Here is a 21,178-nt window from a genome sequence, read left to right on the forward strand (position 1 = left end):
AGGGAGGCTCTAGTACCGACAGAAAAAGCTTTTTTTGTTTGCTAATAACTTTGGCGCCCTTTGAGGAATATTCAGGCATTTTTCAAAACTAATGTACCAGTCAATTCAGCTGCTGTCTGGAAAGTTTCGGGGAGAGTCCTCAAGCAGTTGCTGAGAAACTGCTGGAAGGAATGACACCAAATTCGTCAGAAAGCTAGAACTCGGTCCAGAAAGATCTCTTTTTGTGATTTTGTGTAAATCACTTAAGTAGTTTTGGAGTCATAAAGTAAAAAGATTTATGTATATCTAGGGATCCACCGCGAATCCACCTCAGGTGCACAAGTTATAGTTACCTTAGGGCACAAGTTATAGCTTCTTAAGATAACTAAAACTATAACTACTGAGTTTCTATGACTTCATGTGTATAAAATCTGAATCGAACTATAACGTCCCTGTAACCTTTGACTTTTTTAGTGAATTTCTAAGGTTTTTTAAATTTTATCTCCTAAGTATAAGAGCAGCTCCAGTAAGGAGCACCCTGCAACACAAGCGACACTCTAGATTTGCTCACCTCAAATGTTTGTTTACCTAGCAAAGTTTTTAAGAATAAGAATAGGATCAGCACAGTGCTATCCATGCCGAGCTACATAAGGACAAAGTCTTTTGTCATTTGTACAGCAAAGTCTTTAAGCATAGGTTTGACACAGTGTCAACCTTGCCGAGCTGTAAAATGACAAAACCATTTACCACTCCAGGCACAGTATTACAGCTCTGGACTGGTAAATTACCATCCAAGCCAACCTGGAATGAGTAAAAGCAATCCCTGACACGTGTTTCGCTCGAAATTAGAGCTCTGATATATTTGTATATATATATATATATACACACATATATATATATATATATATATATATATATATATACACATACATATATATATATATATATACAAATATATCAGAAATACATATATAAAAAAATGCTCTCCTGTACCGCCGCTCAAGTAGTGGGTGGCCGCCGATCATGGGCGTGAAACCCATGGCCACATGCACAGCCTCACAAAAATGACGGGAACTCACAAGGTATCATATTACAAAAATGTATTCAACCGAGGGTGCAGACGCATTTTGGCACTAAGCCTTTCTTAATGTCAGTGACACCAAAAACAAAACTGCTTTTTCAAACTAAAAACATTACCACATGATCTCATAATGCAGTGACAACAACAGACTCGCATCCAAAATTGATTAAAGTGCATAGTGGTTAGGAGAGCTAAAACGGCACCCATCTTAAAAAACATTCATTTTAGATTGGATAAATGCAGTGATAATTCATTGAAAGATACAATCAAAGAGGAACCATTTCTCTAATTCCATCCAGGGTAATAAGGATCAGTAACATGAAAATATCATCATGCCCCCTTGATATATTGTTCAAACTGATTCCTCTATTCATGTTAGAACCTCAGAACTAAAATGCAACTCTAACAAGTGTTCCCCTATTTTTTTTATGTTTGCAGGAAGTCACAGGAAAATTATAGATTTTTTTTTTTTTTTAAACAAATCTCGAATACAAAACCCTGCAAATCCTGGCACAAACAATGTAATACACATATTAACAGTTGCACTGTGTATGTGCTTTAAAATTGCTAGATAATCTGCCAGGGTCTCAGAGTTTGTTTCCCTTCACCTGCGGGGTGTAAATACATACAGGTGTAGTTTGTGAAGTCCAGAGTATACCATCTCACAAAATCTGGCACATTCCCTATGTGTGTTATCAAGAGCGCCCTGTATGGGCTTTATTCACTCAAGTGCCTTTTAGGGACATCCTTACCTAGTGTAACCTCAGAGACTATCCTTCTTTACAATACCAGACCTCTGTCCAGTCTCTTGTTATGACAATGGGTTGCCAGCGGCAGCAATAACCATAACATGCAAATATATCCCACCCATCTACCTGAAACATAAAGAAGCAACTCAACAAAAGGATAACTTCTAAAGACTGGTACATGCTCAAGATGGCCGCATTTCTTATCCTTGTCAACTATATGGATTCATAGCTCTTGATCACTGTTCAAACCCGCCAGGAAGACCACTTTGGTTACTGACTCCATGTCTCAGGGGAGAGGCGTGCCATAGAGCAGATCAAGGATACAAGGTAAACCCAGTATCTCCAATTCCACCAGATAGGCCTGGTCTGTCCACCCCCGGTAACCCAGTCATGAATCACCAGGAGCTGGGTCGCCAAGTAGTATAAATAGGGATCTGACGCACCCAAACCCCTGTCGTATACTCCTCCATGGCAGTGCCGCGCAACCACCCGATGTCTCGCCCCCCTCCAGAGGAATAAAGTGGTAGCGTTAACCAGAGCCCTGAACCACGAACGTGGGATCGGAAGTGGAAAGTTCTGAAATACATATAAAAGTTGTGGTAGGACAATCATCTTGTACAGGGCTACACTGCTCATCACGTTCAACAGAAATGAATGCCACCTCTGCAAGTCAGCCCCGGTGCGTGCCAAGAGCGGGCCATATTCCTGGCCCACGCAAGCTCGGGAAGAAGGGTCTCCCAGACCCGAGGTATTTAAAACTAAGCCTGCGAAAGGGTATCATATCCTGCCAATCAAAGCAGTCTTGTGAAGTCGCCAGGGGCACCAACACTGATTTAGCTGGGTTAATTCTGAGCCCTGATGCTTCTTCGTAACATCGCAGAAGTTGGAGGCTTCGTGGGCCCGTTATACTGGGCTCTTCCATGTACAAGAGGACATCATCTGCGTACAGGGCTACTCTGTCCTCACGGGAATGCCCTCACCTCCAGCCACAATACAATGGGTCTATCCTGACCATCTGTGCCAGTGGCTCAATAGCCAAAGTGAATAGAAGGGGGACAAAGGGCAGCCGGGTCCCGGGCCTTGACGAACATCAAAGACTGAGGACAGGGCACCATTGACCTGCACGTGTGCCGCGGGGTTGGTGTACAGAGCCCGGACCAGGCGACAAAACCTTGGTCCAAAACCACCCTGCTGAAGCACCAGAAAGAGAAACCCCCAGTCCACTGTGTCAAAGGCCTTTTCAAAATCAATAAATAGGAGAGCTAGGTCCCGGGGCAGTCGGTGGCGTTTGGCCAGAGCCACATGCAATCAACGTATACAGAGTTTTGTGCCGCGAGTGGCCATAAACCTGCATTGCTTAGGTTGAATAAGCTGTGGCAAAACCCTCTTGAGATGGGTGGCGAGGACAGTGGCATAGATTTTTACCTCACTGTCGGCCTGTAGTCAGCACAATGCAGCGATGGAGGGTGGGTTTCAGGAAGCACCACAATGGTGGCGGTGTCCAGTCCCACCGGGAAGGAACCCTAGCGGTCCACTTCAGTAAATAACTCCGCAAGGCGCAGCACTAGATCCTCCTGCAACACCTTATAGTATTCTGAGGGAAAGCCATCGAGTCCCGGGGTCTTACCTGTCCCCAGTACAGAGATAGCCACCCTGACCTCCTCCACGCTGAGAGGTTCGTCCAGGTGCTGCACCTCCACCAGCGGCAACTTTGGAAGGGGGGCATCTTCTGAAGAACGGTGGGCACGATCTGGCACGATCGCTGCCGAAGCCTGATAAAGCACCTGGTAATACCAGGCAAAAGCGTTACCTATGTCTTGGTGTACCGAGACACGGACCCCTTGTTCGTTATAAATTTCAGGAATAATCCTAGAGGCTTTTTGTTGGGATGTCAGCCAATATAGCAACTTTCCAGTTTTGTCCCCCCAGTTATAAACCTTAAAGGTGGTAGCTCACCAAAGGTACTTTGCCGCCTCCAAAGATTGATCTCAGATTTCGTTGCGGATCAATAGGAGTTGCCTAGCTACCACTTTGTTGGGCCGTGCCTCCTGTTCAGCTTCTAAGCTCACTAGACCCGCCTTCAACTGCTCAATACTGCGTGCCTGAGAGTGCTCCCGAGCTGGTACAAGGCCTCTAGCCGTACCCCACAGGACTGCCTTGCTTGCAGCCCACAGGGGTCCGGGGGATGTCACGGACCCTTCATTGAGAACAAAGTATTCACACGGTGCCTGCTGCAGCTGCTTGATGTAGGACCCATCCTTGCAGATACCATGCATTCATTCGCCACATAGAGCGCATTAAAGACTGGGTAGGTCCCACAGCAAATCAAAGGGGTGCATGGTCGGAAATTCCATGTGTCAAGATATCAATATGGGTGAGGTAGCTGCAGTACGTGCTCAGCAGAAGCACCAGGTCAATTCTGGATTGCGCGCCGTGGGCCGCCGAGGTATGTGTAAATTGCCGAAGCCGCGGATGCCCTTCTCGCCATGCATCGCAGAGACCCATGGCAGACAACCACCCGGTAAGCCCCACTGCCATGGCCTGTCTGTACGCCATGGGTGGGCTAGTCACGTCCAATTCAGGGTCTGGAGCTGCATTAAAATCTCACCCCAATATAGTGAGTTCCGGGGGTAGGTCCAGGAACAATTTGGTTAGATCCTTAAAAGTCCCACGTACCATGGTCGGCGGGGCATAGACACTAACCACATTGACTGTGATGCCCTCGACCCTCCCAGTAATGGCCACATAGCGTCCCTGCTGGTCTCTCCAAACCTGGATTACCATTATGGGAAATGAACTGTGCAGCAGTATAGCTACCTCCCACGATCCACGCACAAATCCTGCATGATACACTCTGTCAAAACCCTTTTGGGCTAAAAAGGGACAGTGATCTCACAGGAGGTGCATCTCCTGCAACAGGAGAACATCAGGTCGGTATCCGTGAATGAAGGTGAACACAGCGGTATGCTTAATTTTGTCTAAAAGACCGTTAATGTTCCACAAGATAACCTGTGTCGGGCCCAATGGTGTGATCAATTCTAGCTACCGAAGAGTTGCTTCTGGACTCTGCTGTGTTGTGGCCCGGACTCCCCCCCCCCCCGCTCCGCCCAGTCCGCATCTTAATGAGCGATTGTACAATTAGCTTCCTGGACCCCATTTCCTGTGCAGTGGCAACTAAGAACACATATACCAATATGTCAGTGAACAAGAACAAACACCTTAAAACAAGGTCTAAACTCCCATACCCCCCAACTGCCTTCCCTCCCAATACTTCCCCCCAGAAGCATCTGTCGCCCTTATATATTATCTCACTCCCAAACATAGTGAGTTGGAAACAGTGATTGGTTGAGCAGTGGTGGACCCCTCCATAGTGTTGGATCAAAAAAGGAAACACATTAGATGGTAAGCAGTCTCATTATAGCAGTGTTCTCATCAAGGCATGCAGCACCCGCCCCAGTATCACTTCCCTTCCGGTACAGTCCAATGCCTGGCTTCCGGATAGATCCAAGTCCTCCAGTGTCCCTAATTGGGCCTGTGTTGATCTCAGCGGTTCCAGGCTCCCCCGGTTGCCCTCCTCACCTGCTTGCGATCATTGTCCTAATAGGTCTGTGAACGGGAATTCCATGGGGGAGCCCCAGTGGGAGTCCCGGTGTGCTTTGCGCCTCTTCGAGCGCGTCCGATGGCGAAGGCCAGATGGTTGCTTCTGCTGGCTGTTCGGCGGCGTTCCATCCCTGGTCAGCTTTGGTCTCTCACCAGGTGGGCCAAGCGGTACCTCTTCCATCAGCCAAGTCCACGCCGTAGTTGGCTGATAGAAGTGAGTCTTATTGCCGTGTACCACTTGGAGTTTCGCTGGAAACAGAAGACGGTACAATATATCCATCGCTCTCAGTTTCTGCTTCACTTCAAGAAAGGAGGAACGTTACAGTTGTACATCCCTGGTATAGTCGGGAAAAAGGAGGACCTTCATCCCCATTACAGAAGAGATCTCCTCTGGAGCGTGCCTCCTGCAGCACAGCATCCCTGTCTTTGAAGTTGAAGAGGCGGAGAAATCACCGGCCTGGGCGGGGAGCCCGGTGGGGGCCTTGACTGCAGAGCCCTGTGGGGCCGCTCAATCGCAAACCATGGGGTGAGGCGGTCCGCCAGCATCCAAGAGTGAGACCAAGGATGCTGTTGCTGTGTTCTCCGAAAGGCCTACAATGCGAAGATTGTTGCGCCTGGACCTATTCTCAGCATCTTCGGCTCTCCGTTAGAGCTCTAACATGCGGGCTGATAGTGCGGTTACTTGAGCCTTTAGGGCAGTCATGTCGTCTTCCACTGTGGATATCCTTGAATCCGCCTTCGTGATTCGGGCTGTGGTGTTGCGGAGGTCCTGACGAACCAAGGCGACATCCACTCTTACTTCCCTGACCTTGGCCGCTACAGCCATCTGGGACGCCTGATTAGCCTGAAGAATTGCTGCCAGGTCACTGGACGCCACCGGCGGACTGTCACCACCACTCAGAGCGCGGTCTACAGCTCGGATCCCACCAGAGCCTGTAGTGAATTGGTCTATGCGCGTCTGTGCTGTCGATAGCCGCGTCGATTTGTCCTTGCCCATTGCCGCTCCCCAGGCTCTGCTATAGTTTATGTCACCTTAGTCGAAATGTACAGGGGAAGTACAGCTAGCTCATCATGTGGGGTCTCAGGGCCATCATAGCCACCATCCATTGCCCCAGATCCGACACGCACTGTTTTACACCACAGGGCAGCAGGTTTGTCACCAGGATCCTAAGGTCGATGGTCTGCCAGCCGACCACACTCAGCGCCACCTGTGGCAACCCGGCGTTGGAGCACTGGAGATCGTTTGTTCTTCTTAAGAGTTGCCCAGGTCATTTTTCTTCATCTCGCTCCTTTTCAACACCCATGGGCAGCACGCCTCTTCCTTTGCCTCTCTGCGGGTCCTACAGTCCTTTTGGGGGTAGGAGGAACACCTGCGATCCGCCCCCAGCTTGCCGCTAATCGCCACCGGTTCTCCCCCTCCTCACTGTCCCAAAAAGTCTAGGTATTCCAGCCAGGGGGAGGTTCTTCTGGACTATATGGGCCGATCCACCACCTAGTGCCGTCTCCCTCAGCTCACCTGGCTGCTGGGCCTCGGCTCCTCGGCCCTCTGCCTCCCGATGCCCAGGGGGGCTGGACAGCTTTCCCACCTGCCCCCGCGTAAGGCGCACCGGCCAGCGACCGTGCCCGCAGCACCCTTTCAGTTTACGCCATTCCGGCAGTAACTTGCTCCGGTCCCGGGCGGCCTCTGACCAGGTCCGAATCCACGCCGCCTGGGCCGCCGGCACTGCCGCAATCAACAGTCGTCTGCCATTTTGAGCGTGGATTACCCCAGGGGCTAAGCGCCGCACCATCGAGCCGGAGGGTTGGATGGCTCCTCCGATTCCTCCGGGGGGGGGGGGGGGGGGGGGGGGCGGAGCTGGTATTTACCACAGATGAAGGCGGATTAGACGCGCAGCTGAAGGTGGATGACGGAGGGGTCTGGAGCACTACGAGAGAGCGACCGCCATCTTGACGCCTTGGCCACGCCCCCCCCCAATTTGTATTTTATTGTGCTTCATTGTCCTAGTTATTGCGATATATATTTTTTTATCTAAGATACAGTTACTTCAGTAAAACATTATTGAACTTTACTCTGCCTCTGATTGCCCTCACATACGTGAGACTAATGTAAATGAGACTAATGTAAATGAGAGAAACGGATGAGATCTGAGTGACCACGATTCCCCTGAGGAGTCATGTATGTCATGGGCCCGGTTGCCCCAATCATCCCTGCTCTTGGGTGGAGATGACGCACTGCTAGTTAGCCAGAACAAACCCGGATTAGGCCGACAGGTATCACATGGTGCGGGATCAGACTCAGTCCAGGTGATTGCGCAGCCCGAATCTAGTAGTCTCATTAGGATAAAGAGAACCTACACAACATGGCGCCGCCAACGTTTGGCCAGGCACAAATTTTCAGGCCCTCCTGAGTATCTCTGTCTCGCTACATGCAAGGACACCTCAGTACTATATACGGAGACGTGCAAGGTATTGAGGAATTCTTTCCTCCTCAGCTACGTAGGGAGTACCTAACTAACGCTGTAGCTTGTTCAAGCTTGAACCCTAAAAGGATAATCCCCATTAGGTGTGCCTATCTCTGATCAGAATTTACCATTCACCATGGCAAACCCACAGTGGTTAGCAATTGCAGTCAATATGCGACCGCCCCTTACTGCACATTTATTGGCACACTGCCTAACTGCCCAGGGGCTCCAGTTACATTTGTTATTGGAGCTCATGCATACAGAACAGAAGTATTCTATTCTTGGGTCACATTTCCAGCAGTGGATGGGAATAAAAATAAATTTCACCACTATACATCTGCAAACATACCTGCACAATATAGAGCTTATGCATATTTAGAGATATCTCTATCTTATCAAGGCCATAATAGTTGGCTTGATGGCGCCCTACCACATATAATTCTACATGTTAGGTTAGGTCCTCTTAGTAATGATGGTCCTACCTGGCCTTTATTGGCCACATATACACCGCACCCTGATGCAGCAACCTTGGCAGTAGCTGAGGTTTACCGCTTATATACTGAGCTTAAGGCACTATACAGATTATTAGTACAGTTTGTAATGCAAACATTAAATACACACCCAGCATTTGCAGACCTTTACACCTTTACACAACCCCTAGGGGAATGCACTGCACAACTAGCAGAGCTAAAGGCTCTGGTGATTGCACTGAAACATACAGAACCTGGCCAGCTAACACTGATTGTACTGATTCGTACTATTGTGTCCAGTCCTTCAATGAATATCTGCATTACTGGCGCCAGAATGGGTTCATAGGTTCCAAAGGTAACACCATCAAACACAGACTTCTGTCAGGGAAAATAGCGGATCTGAAGGAAACACTACCAGATGTCCATGTTGTACATACACTTGGACACCAGTGCATTGAAATACACGTTGCTGGAAATATATTGGCTGATCAAGCAACCAAATCAGCAGTAGCCACGGCTTCTGTTACTGCAGTAACTCATTCTAGAACAAAATCGGATGATGAAATATGGGCTGCCGTGAAAGTCACGGCTGAAGGCGCGACACTGCCAAAAGCAATTCCTGCTAAACATTCCTACTGCCATAGCTGTAATACCTGGTGTGGGTAGTCGCAAGATTCCCAACGAAGGTCGAAGACCAGAGTTGATCAAAGCAACGCATGAGTTGCTTCTGCCCATGCAGCTGTGGCGGCTACAATTTAATTGTTGCAGGCTCGTTATTGGTGGCCAGGTCTATACAAAGAGACCATGTCCTTTATTGTGATATCTGCCAACAAATTAAGGGGTCCACCATCAAATGCCCACCGCAGACAGCCCTCTTAATTTCTAACAAAGCATTACAATGTGTGTACATGGACCATTGCGGTCCTTTGACACCTGACAATGCATACAAATACATCTTAGTCGCTATTGACTCCTGCTCCAGATTTCTATGAGTTTGGCCACAACACTCAGTTGACACTTGGACTGTTATTAAAGATTTGCAAGTCTTTATTGGCACATATGCGTTGCGACTTTCTACTCGGACCAGGGCCCTGCTTTTGCTTCAAGGGCATTCAGGGCCGTCATGGCTTCGTTAGGGGTCCAACTCCATTACTCGTCTCCATTTCATCCAGAGGGAAATAGTGTTGTAGAGTGACAAAACCGAGATTTAAAGCAATCCTTAACAGCCAGAGTACTAGGTACAGGTCGTAGTTGGCTTAATCACTTGTATGGAGTCCAAAGAGCACTTAATAATCTGCCTAGAAGGTCCCTGGGGGGTCGTACATTATACAAGTGCCTGTTTGGAACTCCAATGTATGTTCCAGATCTGGATGGTCGTGGCATGGAGGCGGCAGAAACACCCTTTGACATAAATTAACATGTCACTGTCTTTCAGGAATAACAACAGTTCCATGACGACAACGCTTCTGCCAGTGCTGACTCATTAGGAATTAAGGGTGTACCAATAACACCTACCGGTTTGGTTCCAAAGATTGGGGATCTAGTATGTGAAAAATGTGCTGTGAAAAAGGAGTTCGGTCTTTCCTGATGTGAACCGGTTCCAGTCCTGGGAATAACGGTACCAGAACTGTTATTCTACCACCACTGCCTGGTTCTAAAGGAAACCGCTTTGTCTTCATCGATAATGTCAAGTTACATCATGTGGGCGATCCTGCAACGCAGACCAAGAGGAACAACCAGTAGTACCCAAATCCCTCTCACTACTGGTCAAGATGTCCCTCTACAAATTTTGAGCAGCAACGCTGACACCTCTCCGAGCTTGGGGAGGGTGGAAAATGATCTTGCACTAGTTTCAGTAGCATCTTTTTTGACAAGCAACACAGAAAATACTGACTGATCATTCTCAAATTCTACACAAACTAATGCCATTGTTTATTACAAACCACCATGGGAGACCACTGTTAGTTCTCCTCTTCAAAATATGGCTCCAGTTTCTGCACCACTGCTTCTGGATACTTTGCCGACATCAATGACACTTTCTCGGATTCACCTGACTCTTCTGTATCCGAACTGTCAAGAACACGTGATCTGATAATTTGTCTCAAAACAAATTATTTTGCTCTCCCATGGAACTATCTGTGGCTTTCTTTGACTATATTAGCTTTCCTCCTTTGGATAGGCTTTGTTATTATTTTTCTTCTACTAATACATGGTCATTACGTTCCTGAAAGATGAATGGTTGAACTGGTGGATGAGGTCCTGAAACCCCATTTCTCTTCTCACAAGGTCCGCAGACACTTGTCTTAGTGAACATTTCCGCTGTACCAATTCCTAATGGGATTGTTTGGGATAAAGTCACATTTGATATATACGGCCCGACTGAGGTCATTCAAATACCATATGTGTTTAAACTTTCTATGAATTATGTAATAATACCTGGAGTTGTTTCTGATGACTGGGATGTGAAAACAGTTGATTCTATGATGACTGAGTTGCAGTATTTTACTCTATTTGAAAGAGAGGATGTTTATCAATCCAAAGAAAATTATGGCCCTAATTATGATGAAGGTGGGACACCCCGTCATCAACCGTGCTGCCAGTGGACGGAAGACTGCCAGCGTGGCGAAGCCCCTGCCAGCCCTATAATGATGTTCCCGTCGGCCCAGCGGGAAACAGGGCCTTTACAATGACACCGGCTCCAAATGGAGCCGGCGCCAATGTGGCAGTGCAGCGGGTGCAGCAACACCCGTCGCGCATTTCACTGCCCGTAATTCGGGCACTGAAATGCATGGCGGGGCTGTGCATGGGGGCCCCTGCACTGCCTATGCCAAGTGTGTGGGCAATGCAGGGGTCCCCAGAGGGGCCCGAGTCACCCATTTCGCCAGCCTTTCCCTGGCGGCTTAGGCTGGCGGAATGCGACTCATAATCTACAGTCGGATCTGAAACGCTGCCAGCACTAGCCTGCCTGGTGGTGGTAGACTGGCTGTGGCAGCGTTTCCATTGTGGCGTTTTGGCCATGGTCACAATAGGGTGGGCGGACCGACACTACCACGGTGGTCCGCCTGCCAAAGTGAGTCTGGCAGTCCATGGACTGCCAGATTCATAATGAGGGCCTATGGAGACATGTTCTGCTATAATTATTATGGACACCATTTCAGTCATACAGCAAGTATCCCAAAAACTATTTTTAATTACACACAGTGGGAACATTGTCCAACTCCTCCACAAGGAAGTTCTAGAATATATTCTGGAAAATTTAAATATTTTTCTGGGTACGATGTTAAAAATGCTGAGTTAGATTATTTTAAATTGCCATTTATGAAAAATGTACATACATTATCGACAGATACAAAATTAATTTATTCTGATTCTTTTGTTTCTCGGTTGGCTATAGAAGGTTATGAATATTGGTTGAAGTCAATTGACTTAAAAAGTGTGTGGGGAACAAAACATTGGCAAATAAGGGGAAAGGAAGCTTTATTTAGAGCATGCCTGATACCTGTTCAAATGATATTTTTGAATTAAACTGTACGACAGACAAGTTGTTTAGGCTTGTCAAAAATTGAGGATTTGAATGCACCCAATATTCCTCCTCTGCAATATATTACAATGTCAAAAATGTATCAATGCAACAGAAGATCAGCTCGATGAACGGGTACAAAATGGTACATTTAATGCTTCATTTTCACGCCCTGGGCGGTGGTTATTGTGGCCAATAGATATCAATGGGTGTCATAAACGTTTTGTAAACTCCACAGGGGTTTTTAAAAAAAGTAGGCCTGACCCTCGCTATGTATCATCTGAACACCCGGGTATAGTAACGACATACAGTGTAGGGAAACTATGCCAGCAATGGATGAAGCGTTCCTCACTAGATGCTGTTAAAGATCACCTCAGTCTCCTGTCTAATAATACTGATTTACAGGATTTCCTGTTAGGCCCCAGAAAACAACGCAGAAAGCACTTCTTATATTGTATTGTATTGTATTGTATTGTAATCGTATTTATATAGCGCTTACTACCCCTGACGAGGCGTTGAAGCGCTTTTCGATGAGTAGCACGCTACTCCGGAACCCAACAAGAATTAGTGATGGATTAGTATCATTTAATAATGAGTACAGTTTTAGTATTATTATGAGTTAATTTGAGCCGCGGATATGAGAGTTTGATAGTTAGATTGACTGGAGTAATGGAGGGGTGGAGGAGGAAAGAAATCCAGAAGTGTTAATTGGGAGTATATCCTTCATTTACTCAATCCAAAGGCTTGGGATGAATAAAGGGGGGTGGAGGGGGGAAGAGTATGTGGAAGGGTTAGGGAGAGCATAGTAGCAGGGAGAGATGAATGCAGGAGAATTTAGTAGGGTTGTGTGGGAGGTCACAGAGGTAGAGTGAGGTTTGGTGAGTTAGATGTGGAGGTGGAGGGAAGAGCTTAGGCAGAGATATTTAGGAGATGAAAGTGGTCGAAGGGATTTGGGATGAGTCAGAGTGAGAATGGAGGATAGTTTGATAGAGACATGACATAAGAGTGATGAAAAATGAGAGCAGAAATTCATAGATATCTAGTATAACAACCCAAATACCAGGAGCCATGCAATGATCCACAAACATGCCAAGCACAGAAACAACATATACACATACATACACATATATATATATATATATATATATATATATATATATATATATATATTTATACACACACACATGAATACACACACATATGCACATACAATACATAATTAGAATCATGGGTAAAAAATATGAAGTCTATAATGAAATTTGGAAGCTTTCTAAACAAGAAACTGCTGCCCGGTTAAGGTAGATAGATCAGGAAAATTTACAAAAGGCATTAGCTGTTGTAGATAATGGGATTAATACCCTGTCCAACCGAATATATACCTTAAACAACATTGTTTCCTCTGCAGTAGACCTAGCACAGAGTTACATGTCCTCTTTACACCATGGACAGAGTCAACTAAGATCTATTATGCAGTTAGGTTAGACACTACAAAAACTGAAAGCAGGTCGCGTTCCTTAGCAACACGTTAGTGCGAGGGACATATTTTCTAAGTTTAATTTAACGCAACAACAAAAACTAATGGCTAAGAAGGAAGCGACTTATGTCATGTTAAATATTGAGACATTAGAAAAGTTGCCTTTTACTCTGGCTGAAATACCTTCTGCAGAGTGGTTAATACACGGGGTCATCAATCAGCCTATTTCAACACTTCAATTCACATCCTGCTTAAAACACATTCCAGTGGGCAGATATGAAAGGCTAGGAGATAGTTACATACACGAGGTGTGGGAGCTGCCCTTTACATGCAAATGTCTCAGTGGCATGAAGGAGGTCTTTCTTAGCAGTAGTGAATGCAAGATTTCTGTCACCCATTCAATGGTTTGTAAACAGCTGTCCTTGCTTGGGATGTCTTAACGCTTCGGCAGCGAACTTGGCTTGTTATCTGAAGGGAGTCCCAGTCCCCTTGATTAGACCTGCGTTCCAGGTGCTCTTGAATGGCAGCTATGTGCTCCTTAATAGTGAGAGCTGTTGTGGCATGCAAGCCAGAATAGTTTGTCATTTCGGTCTCCAAAAGTGTTACATGCTCCAGGAATGTACCTTTTCCTCCTATATGACAGAGGGAAGTAGCTGAGATTTGGCCCCATATCGCTACTTCAAATGTGAATTCTGACAAGTTGAGCAGACTCAAGGAATTATTGTTTCAAAAACATGTGGCGCTTACATCTACACGGGAGACCTATGCACCTCAGGTTTTGAGGTCATCTTTAGAGATAGAGTCCCTTTTAAGTACTATCTTTCTGAGACACTTTGGTGAACTCTTGGGTCGGATATTTAACGCGTCCAGTTCTACTGGAATTGCACATTTCTTTAAGGCTGTTGGTTCTGTTTTTGTTCACACCTGTTCCTCTATATTTGGCTTAATACCTTCAGCCATACACTCAATATATTCCAGTATTTTCGGGGATTTCCGTTAACTTTGGCTATAATAGGTGGCATTTTCTATTGCTACTTTTTCTGCACAGTGTCTGTCCCATTACAACAAGGAGGACTGAAAGCGCTTCCACCAGTGCAGCTTTGTCATGATCGCATGATGCAGTACTTTGGAGCACCACTCCTGGAGCGGTTGGAGTGTGAATGGTCTCTGTCATTCGGACCGGGCTTTGCATTGTGTGCAGCCCGTGTTTCGGTGCCTCTGGTGCCCTTTTGAATGTGCACCGAAAGTTTGTCTTTCTACACATCGCTTGCTTTCATTGGACGCTGATTTGTTGATGTTCTCACTGAGGGCTCATTTCCAGACATGCGCGTTGAGGGTGCGTTTGCTACAGGAAGCTGGTTATGAGTTGCCCTTTGTGGATCATGCAGCTCTAAACTCACTGTTGGGCACACCACGGAATGCTGCTGCCTCGGCTGGAGCTCAGGCTGTGGAACACAAATGCTTTTTAGTTTTCCTTGGCGATGAACTTCCAACTTTACCACCTGCCGAAGTGGAAGATTTCTTAACTTCAATTATCCCGGATTCAATTGGCGATTTTACCAATGACTCTGACTTTTGAAGTCCGAATTATCTTGACGCTATAATCAACATTTTAAATTGTCCTTTTAATACATGCTCAAGTGTCTTTTGACTTGTCATTATTGACATTCCCGTATGTATACATGCTTTAAAATTAATTGTATTAGCTTTTATATATTAAATTAGGCTTTGAACCACCTTTGAACCGGCAAAAGGGGGGTGTTGTGCAAACATTTTAGCTACAGTTTTATACATATTATGTTAGCAAACTAGGACTGCGGCTGTGCACTTTAACCTAGATATATTTTATTTTAGCTTTGTTATATTATTGTTTTCACATTAGCCACATTTGCGGTCTTGTTTTATTTTCTCTATCTAGCTATTCTTCGCCTAGGTCAGCCCTGTGTTCTTAAACAAGATATTTCTTTCACTCTGTGCTTTTCTCAAGGCTGAAGTAAGATAGATTGCCGGCGAAAGTGGTACGCTTTGTCTCCAATGTGCACAGAAACATACACACACACACACTCTTACATAGGGATACTTTCTTGGAACATCAGATGTTTTATTATAAAAACACTACTTTGACCCATGTACATTAGAGGGAGTCCAGCCAGATGACCACAACTGTATGGTGATTGCTGATTGCTTTACAGGCCTCTTGCTCAGGTATGAGGGATGATGTCTTCCCAGGGGGAACCCGAAAGGCAGAATTAGAGCTGAACATGCTGTGCTCTAACATAGCTTAGGTATAAACTACCTCTACATACCTTAGTGACAGTATGGTAGCGTTATTCTTGTGTTTTACTGTCCTTGTCACAATTTTTATATTATTGTGCTTTATCCTCCTAGTTATTGCGATACATGCTTTATTATCTAAGATGCAGTTACTTCAATAAAACCGTATTGGACTTTACTCTGCCTCTGATTGTCCTTGCATACGTGAGACTAATGTAACCGAGAGAAACAGATGAGATCTGAGTGACCACCATTCCCCTGAGGAGTCATGTATGTCATGCACCCTGGTGCCCCAATCATCCATGCTTTTGGGTGGAGATGAGGCACTGCTAGTCACCCAGAATAAACCCGAATTAGGCCAACAGGTGTCACATGGTGTGGGATCAGACTCAGTCCCCAACGTACAGGTGATTCCTCTGCCCGAATCTAGTAGTCTCATTAGGATAATGAGAACCTACGTGACAAGGGCACACCAAACAGTAGACCACAAATTCAGAATTACAAATCAGGTGTTTAGTTACTTTCCTTTTGTGTGTGTTCCTGGCAATTCAAATTTCTTCACTTTTTTACTGTCTATACCGGCCTTATAGTTAGTGCATGGTAAAAGGCTGCAATTTCTTTTTTTTACCTTTTCTTTTTTTCTTTTTTATGTTGCTCTTTCTTCAAAAAATGACTGTGTACTAGTTGATCCATGAGTTATCTTGGCCTTTTATAAGTAGGGTGAGGTGAAATTATCCCTCCAATTACATTATCTGCCAATACTTTCTGAGAATTTCATAAAGTTGGTAAGAACTAGTGGAATACCCAGTGACCAGTCTAACTGAATTCTCTTTCTTCTTCTTGCTCCTCCTCTCAACTAGTAAATCTTCTTGTTCCTGTGATTGTATCTGCATTCTGTTAGATAGTCGGCGTTTAACCACGCTTTCTGAACCTGTCAAGTGTTGCTGCTTCAGCCACTTGATAATCCCTCTCTGTGGAGTAATTGTGTTTCATGCGCAATAGCTCTCCATATGGGATACTGGATATATACTGGCAAAAAACAAAGGTTAAAAGGGCACTGTAGTTAGGTGAAACTTGGATTGGGCTACCCGTGGGTACCCAACACTCTTCAGCATTTTTCCTTTGGCCATGCGTGGCATGTGCTTTTATGCACGTCATTGCTCCTCTGCCCCTGTTATAAAACAACAGCCCGGGGAATGGGGTTCCCAGGGCTTCATAAAGAATTGAGGACGCATGCTGGGGACCCACCTCCCCTTATTATAAAGAAACTGCCCCTTGGGAGGGTGCACCTGGGGTCCCTGGGACCTCAAGGAGGCGGGGGAGGGGGACAGGCATGCCCAGTCTCTAATTATATAGAAACAGCTCTGGGAAATTGAGTCCCCGGGGCCTTCAGAAGGCTCAGGGAGGCAGGGCACATGCCCGCTTCCTCTAAAACATACCCGTGCTGACCCCTCTGTGCTCTGGCTTGCCCCAGGCTTTTTTAAGAACATTGTCTAACAATGAAAGCTTACAGTATTTGTAATTTTGTGGTAGCCCCATACCTCCATTACTGTAAAAATGTAATTTAAAAGCTGCATGAAAGTTAAATATAATATCTGCAGAACAATATTAATTTTCACTGCTTCAATTTCTCCCACATAAGCACAATCAAAATTTAAAATCTCACACATAAACAAATTCAGAATTTTGCAGTTATGTTACATTTTTCATTCTTACTGAAATTATAGCAATTTAAACAGGTAGGTAGAGCTCAGTATTTGTGCCTCTAATGGACAACAGTTACTTTTAATTGTTTCTTTTGCAACTACTTTCTTCATTCTGTTTCAGCACTAAGTTATTGTTATTGAAATTATAGTGTTCTTCTTTCCACTCACTCACATGCTTTGCTTTACATTGACAATCTCCCTTAGGTCAAATGGAAGACAACGTAATTTCCAGTGTGATGCATATTGGACAAAAGGATCTGATCCAGCCAAAATGAAAATGAAAATCAAGTATTACTGGCGTATGTATTGTCACTTTGTTTAGGGCAAAGGGTGTTAGAAATCGATTTGAAGTCAAGAATGTTAAACTTTGAGAGAAGGAACGTAAATCCTTTGCCCCGCAGATACTCGAGTACACGAGTAGCAGAAACTACATATCCATGCCAGATGCAAAGCAAGCACTGGCAGTGTCAATAGCCTCAGCTTTGAATGGACGAGCTATTAGCATTGCAAGTGCTTGTTTGCACTGCCATGCACACATGTGCGTCAAAACTCATGCACATGCATTATGGGCAGTGTTAGAAAGAGTTTTCTCTTACAGGAAACTATGTGAAGTTGGATTGCTGGTTGAGCGGGACGTTAACCCTGCTCAATCAACAGCTACAATCCCTGTCTGGGTGATTCACAAAAGTTACTTAACTAGTGTGTGTGATTAACTCTCTTGCAGCTTGGCACAAAAGCAGTCAGGCTTAACTTAGAGGCAATGTATAAAGTGTGTATGCAACACACAAACAGAAATAAAGTGAAAACATAACATTGGAAAAATCTCACATCAATTTAGAAAAACAGAGTAAATATCAATAAATAATTTGATGCCACAATGACAAAAATCCAAACAGTAGAACCAGAGTTAAGAATTTTGAAAATTTAAGGAAAAATCTAGCTCTTAAAAGGATCAAAGGGCCCACCATATACATATAGTTGTGCGAGACTATGTCAAAGTAAAAAAATATGGCTGACCGCGATGGAGTGTGAGTTGAGTACAGGAAGTGGGTTTGGCACGGTCGGCGCTTACCTTCAGACATAAAAGAAATTTCAACAGAAAGTGTCTGAGAAGGTAGAAGTTCAGAGGGACAATGCTGCAGGCAGTGACGGAGGAGGAGGTGTTGTCACCGGGGAGCTGCTGGATGAAGTCAGGTTGAAGATTTCCACTTCAGACTTATTCTCTTTTTCGGAAGTTGAAAATCTCCAGCGGGATGAGGCTGGATGCCATAGCCGGCGACGGCTCCATGAGGTCAGATACCCATTCTGCGGACTGCTGAACAGGGTTTGCTGCTGCAGAGAAGAACGAAGCGGGAGCTGCCACAAAGTCATGCTGACTGGCAATGAACTTGGGCAGAAAGATGAGCAAGTTGGTTTTTAGCACAAAATTTCCAAAGTGTCAAGTTTTGCATTTTGGGTATCTGGGCACCTTTGCTGCCCCTTCCAAGGGTCCAGAAATGGCAGAGCACCACTTGGAGGGTCAGGACTTACTCAGGTTGAGTTCAGGAGCAGGTTCAAGATAGAGGGATCCTTTTCATCCCTAAGACTTTGAACATAAGGCCAGCCAACTATCTCTTGGGGTCACCATGGTAGTCCTAGGTTCAAGCAGTGGAACAGGGCTCAAGCAGCCTTTGAATTTTGTTTAGGAATTTTTCACTCCCAGGAAATGTAAAACTTAAAAATACTTGTCAAACCTTTTAATTACAATACATCCTCCCTTCTGGGCTACCTAGGGCCTACCTTAGGGGTGACATATGCAATAAAGGGGGGAGTTTAAGGCTTGGCTAGGGAGTTATATTGCCAAGTCGAATTGGCAGTTTAAACTGTATACAGGCTGCTATTCCAGGCATGAGACATGTTTTAAGGGGCTAATCAAGTAGATTGCACAATAAGTGCTTCAGGCCCAGTAGTAGCATTTAGTTTACAGGCCCTGGGTAAATGGTGTAGCACTTTTCTAGGGACTTATAAGTAAATAAAAATGCCAATCAGGCGCAAGCATATTTTAGAGAATGATCACAAGTACTTTAATACTAGTTAGTAGTGGTAAACTGCAAAGAGTGCTAACACCACCAAAAACAAATTCAGAAAAATAGGAGGGTGAAGGCAAAAGATTTGGAGGAAGACCATCCTGAAGCTGACAAGTCAAACAGAAACCAATTCCAAGATGGTCACCAGTATGCATGCATTTGTTGTGATGCATGTGTGCTTTGTGACACATCCTCACATGCATAAGGGACATGTGCGCTTGTTTGTTATGACACAGTTATGCCTGTCATGATGCTGATGGCCATGTTAGAATAGTAATCTAAATTGAAACTAAACCTAAGGTAACTATAACTCGCACCCTCGCTGTGCACAGCTAATTACACCACAAGTTACATAATTCATGACAACTTCAATGGCTTCATTGATATTAGCACTGTAACATTTGCAATCTAATTATTGATGAGAAAACTGTGCATGGTGGGGGTGAGTGTTATAGTTACTTTACAGCACGAGTTATAGTTATTTGAAAGAACTCTAATTATAACAGCTGAATTTCTATGATTTTGTGAATTTCTAAGTTTTTTTAAATGTTAATTCCTAACTATAACATCCCTGTAACTTTTGTTGTTTTTTCAGTGTATATATATATACACACTATGGCAATGCCACTAGGTAGTTATAGTTAGGACCATGTTTCCATAGAATTTTTTTTGGGGGACTTACCTATATCTTTGGCACCGTTTGACAAATCTTCATGAAATTTTCCCCAAAAAGTGGCCCAGTGATTTTTGTTGTGCACGGAAAGTTTTGGGGTGATCCGTCAAGTGGGGGCTGAGAAAAAAGGGGGGGATCTAAACAGTTGCATTTCCCATGTTAGTTCCCTTAGGACCTTTAGACACGACTACAGCCCAAACCACTGGACAGAATTACACCACATTTGCCAGAAGTGCTGCCCACAAATAGAGAAATCCAGTAAACCTGTCAATAAAACTGTTTCTGTATTCCTCAAGGCACATAACACGATTTCTATATACCTCAACAACTTATGATTTGAAATGGTGGGTATATACAGAAATTACGGTGTTCACCTAACGGAGAAAGGCAACAAACTTTTCCTGCATTACTTCAGAGATAAAACCTCTATCATGTGTAGTAATCACCTACACATCGTAAACACAAAGGCTTTTTTCAGAGCCAATCTATTACCCATATACATGTTTCTTTTTTTTTCAAATCTCACTCGGATCCACGAATGGCTCCAAGGATCTCATAAAAGAAAAAAAGCACTTTTTTAGATGCGAGGGTGGATGTGAGTGTCTCTCTCTCTGCATGTGAGAGTGAATGTGAGACTGTGTGAGTAGGTGTGAGAGTGCTTGTAAAATTGTCTGTCTGGATGGCAGACTGAGTGGGAGAGTAGCTGTCTGGGTGTGAGTGTTAATGTGACTGGGTTTCACACTACATGGGAGAGTCTCTATGTTAGTGTGAGAATGATTGTAACAGTCTCTGTCTGAGTGTTAGAGGGGGTATGACAGTGTGTGCCTGGGTGTGACGGTGGGTGTGAGAGTGTCTCTCTGAGTGTAAGAGTGAGTGTGAGAGTATCTGTGTACATGTGACAGTGGATGTAACATCATCTCTGTAGGTGTAAGAGTGGCTGTCACAGTGTCTGCCTGGATGTCAGACTGAGTGTGAGAGTACCTGTCTGGGTGTGAGGATGAGTGTCAGAGTGTGTCTCTGGGTTTGACATTGCATGTGAGAGTCTCTATGTCATTGTGACACTGAGCGTGAGTCTGGGTCTGGGTGTGAGAGTGAGCGTGACAGTGTCTGCCTGGATCCGAGGG

At 45.0% G+C, this 21,178-nt stretch overlaps 1 protein-coding gene across 1 annotated transcript in view; it reads left to right on the forward strand.

Moving 5' to 3' along the window:
- APOD (apolipoprotein D) overlaps positions 1 to 21,178 on the forward strand; it is an 83,494-nt gene that overhangs the window by 45,377 nt on the left and 16,939 nt on the right. The window contains exon 4 of the mRNA XM_069215413.1: positions 17,520 to 17,614. Within this exon, the coding sequence (XP_069071514.1) occupies positions 17,520 to 17,614 (95 nt within the window). The remainder of the gene's footprint in view (positions 1 to 17,519; positions 17,615 to 21,178) is intronic.

This window comes from Pleurodeles waltl, chromosome 11, assembly GCF_031143425.1.
Source record: "Pleurodeles waltl isolate 20211129_DDA chromosome 11, aPleWal1.hap1.20221129, whole genome shotgun sequence".
Classification (NCBI taxonomy): Eukaryota; Metazoa; Chordata; class Amphibia; order Caudata; family Salamandridae; genus Pleurodeles; species Pleurodeles waltl.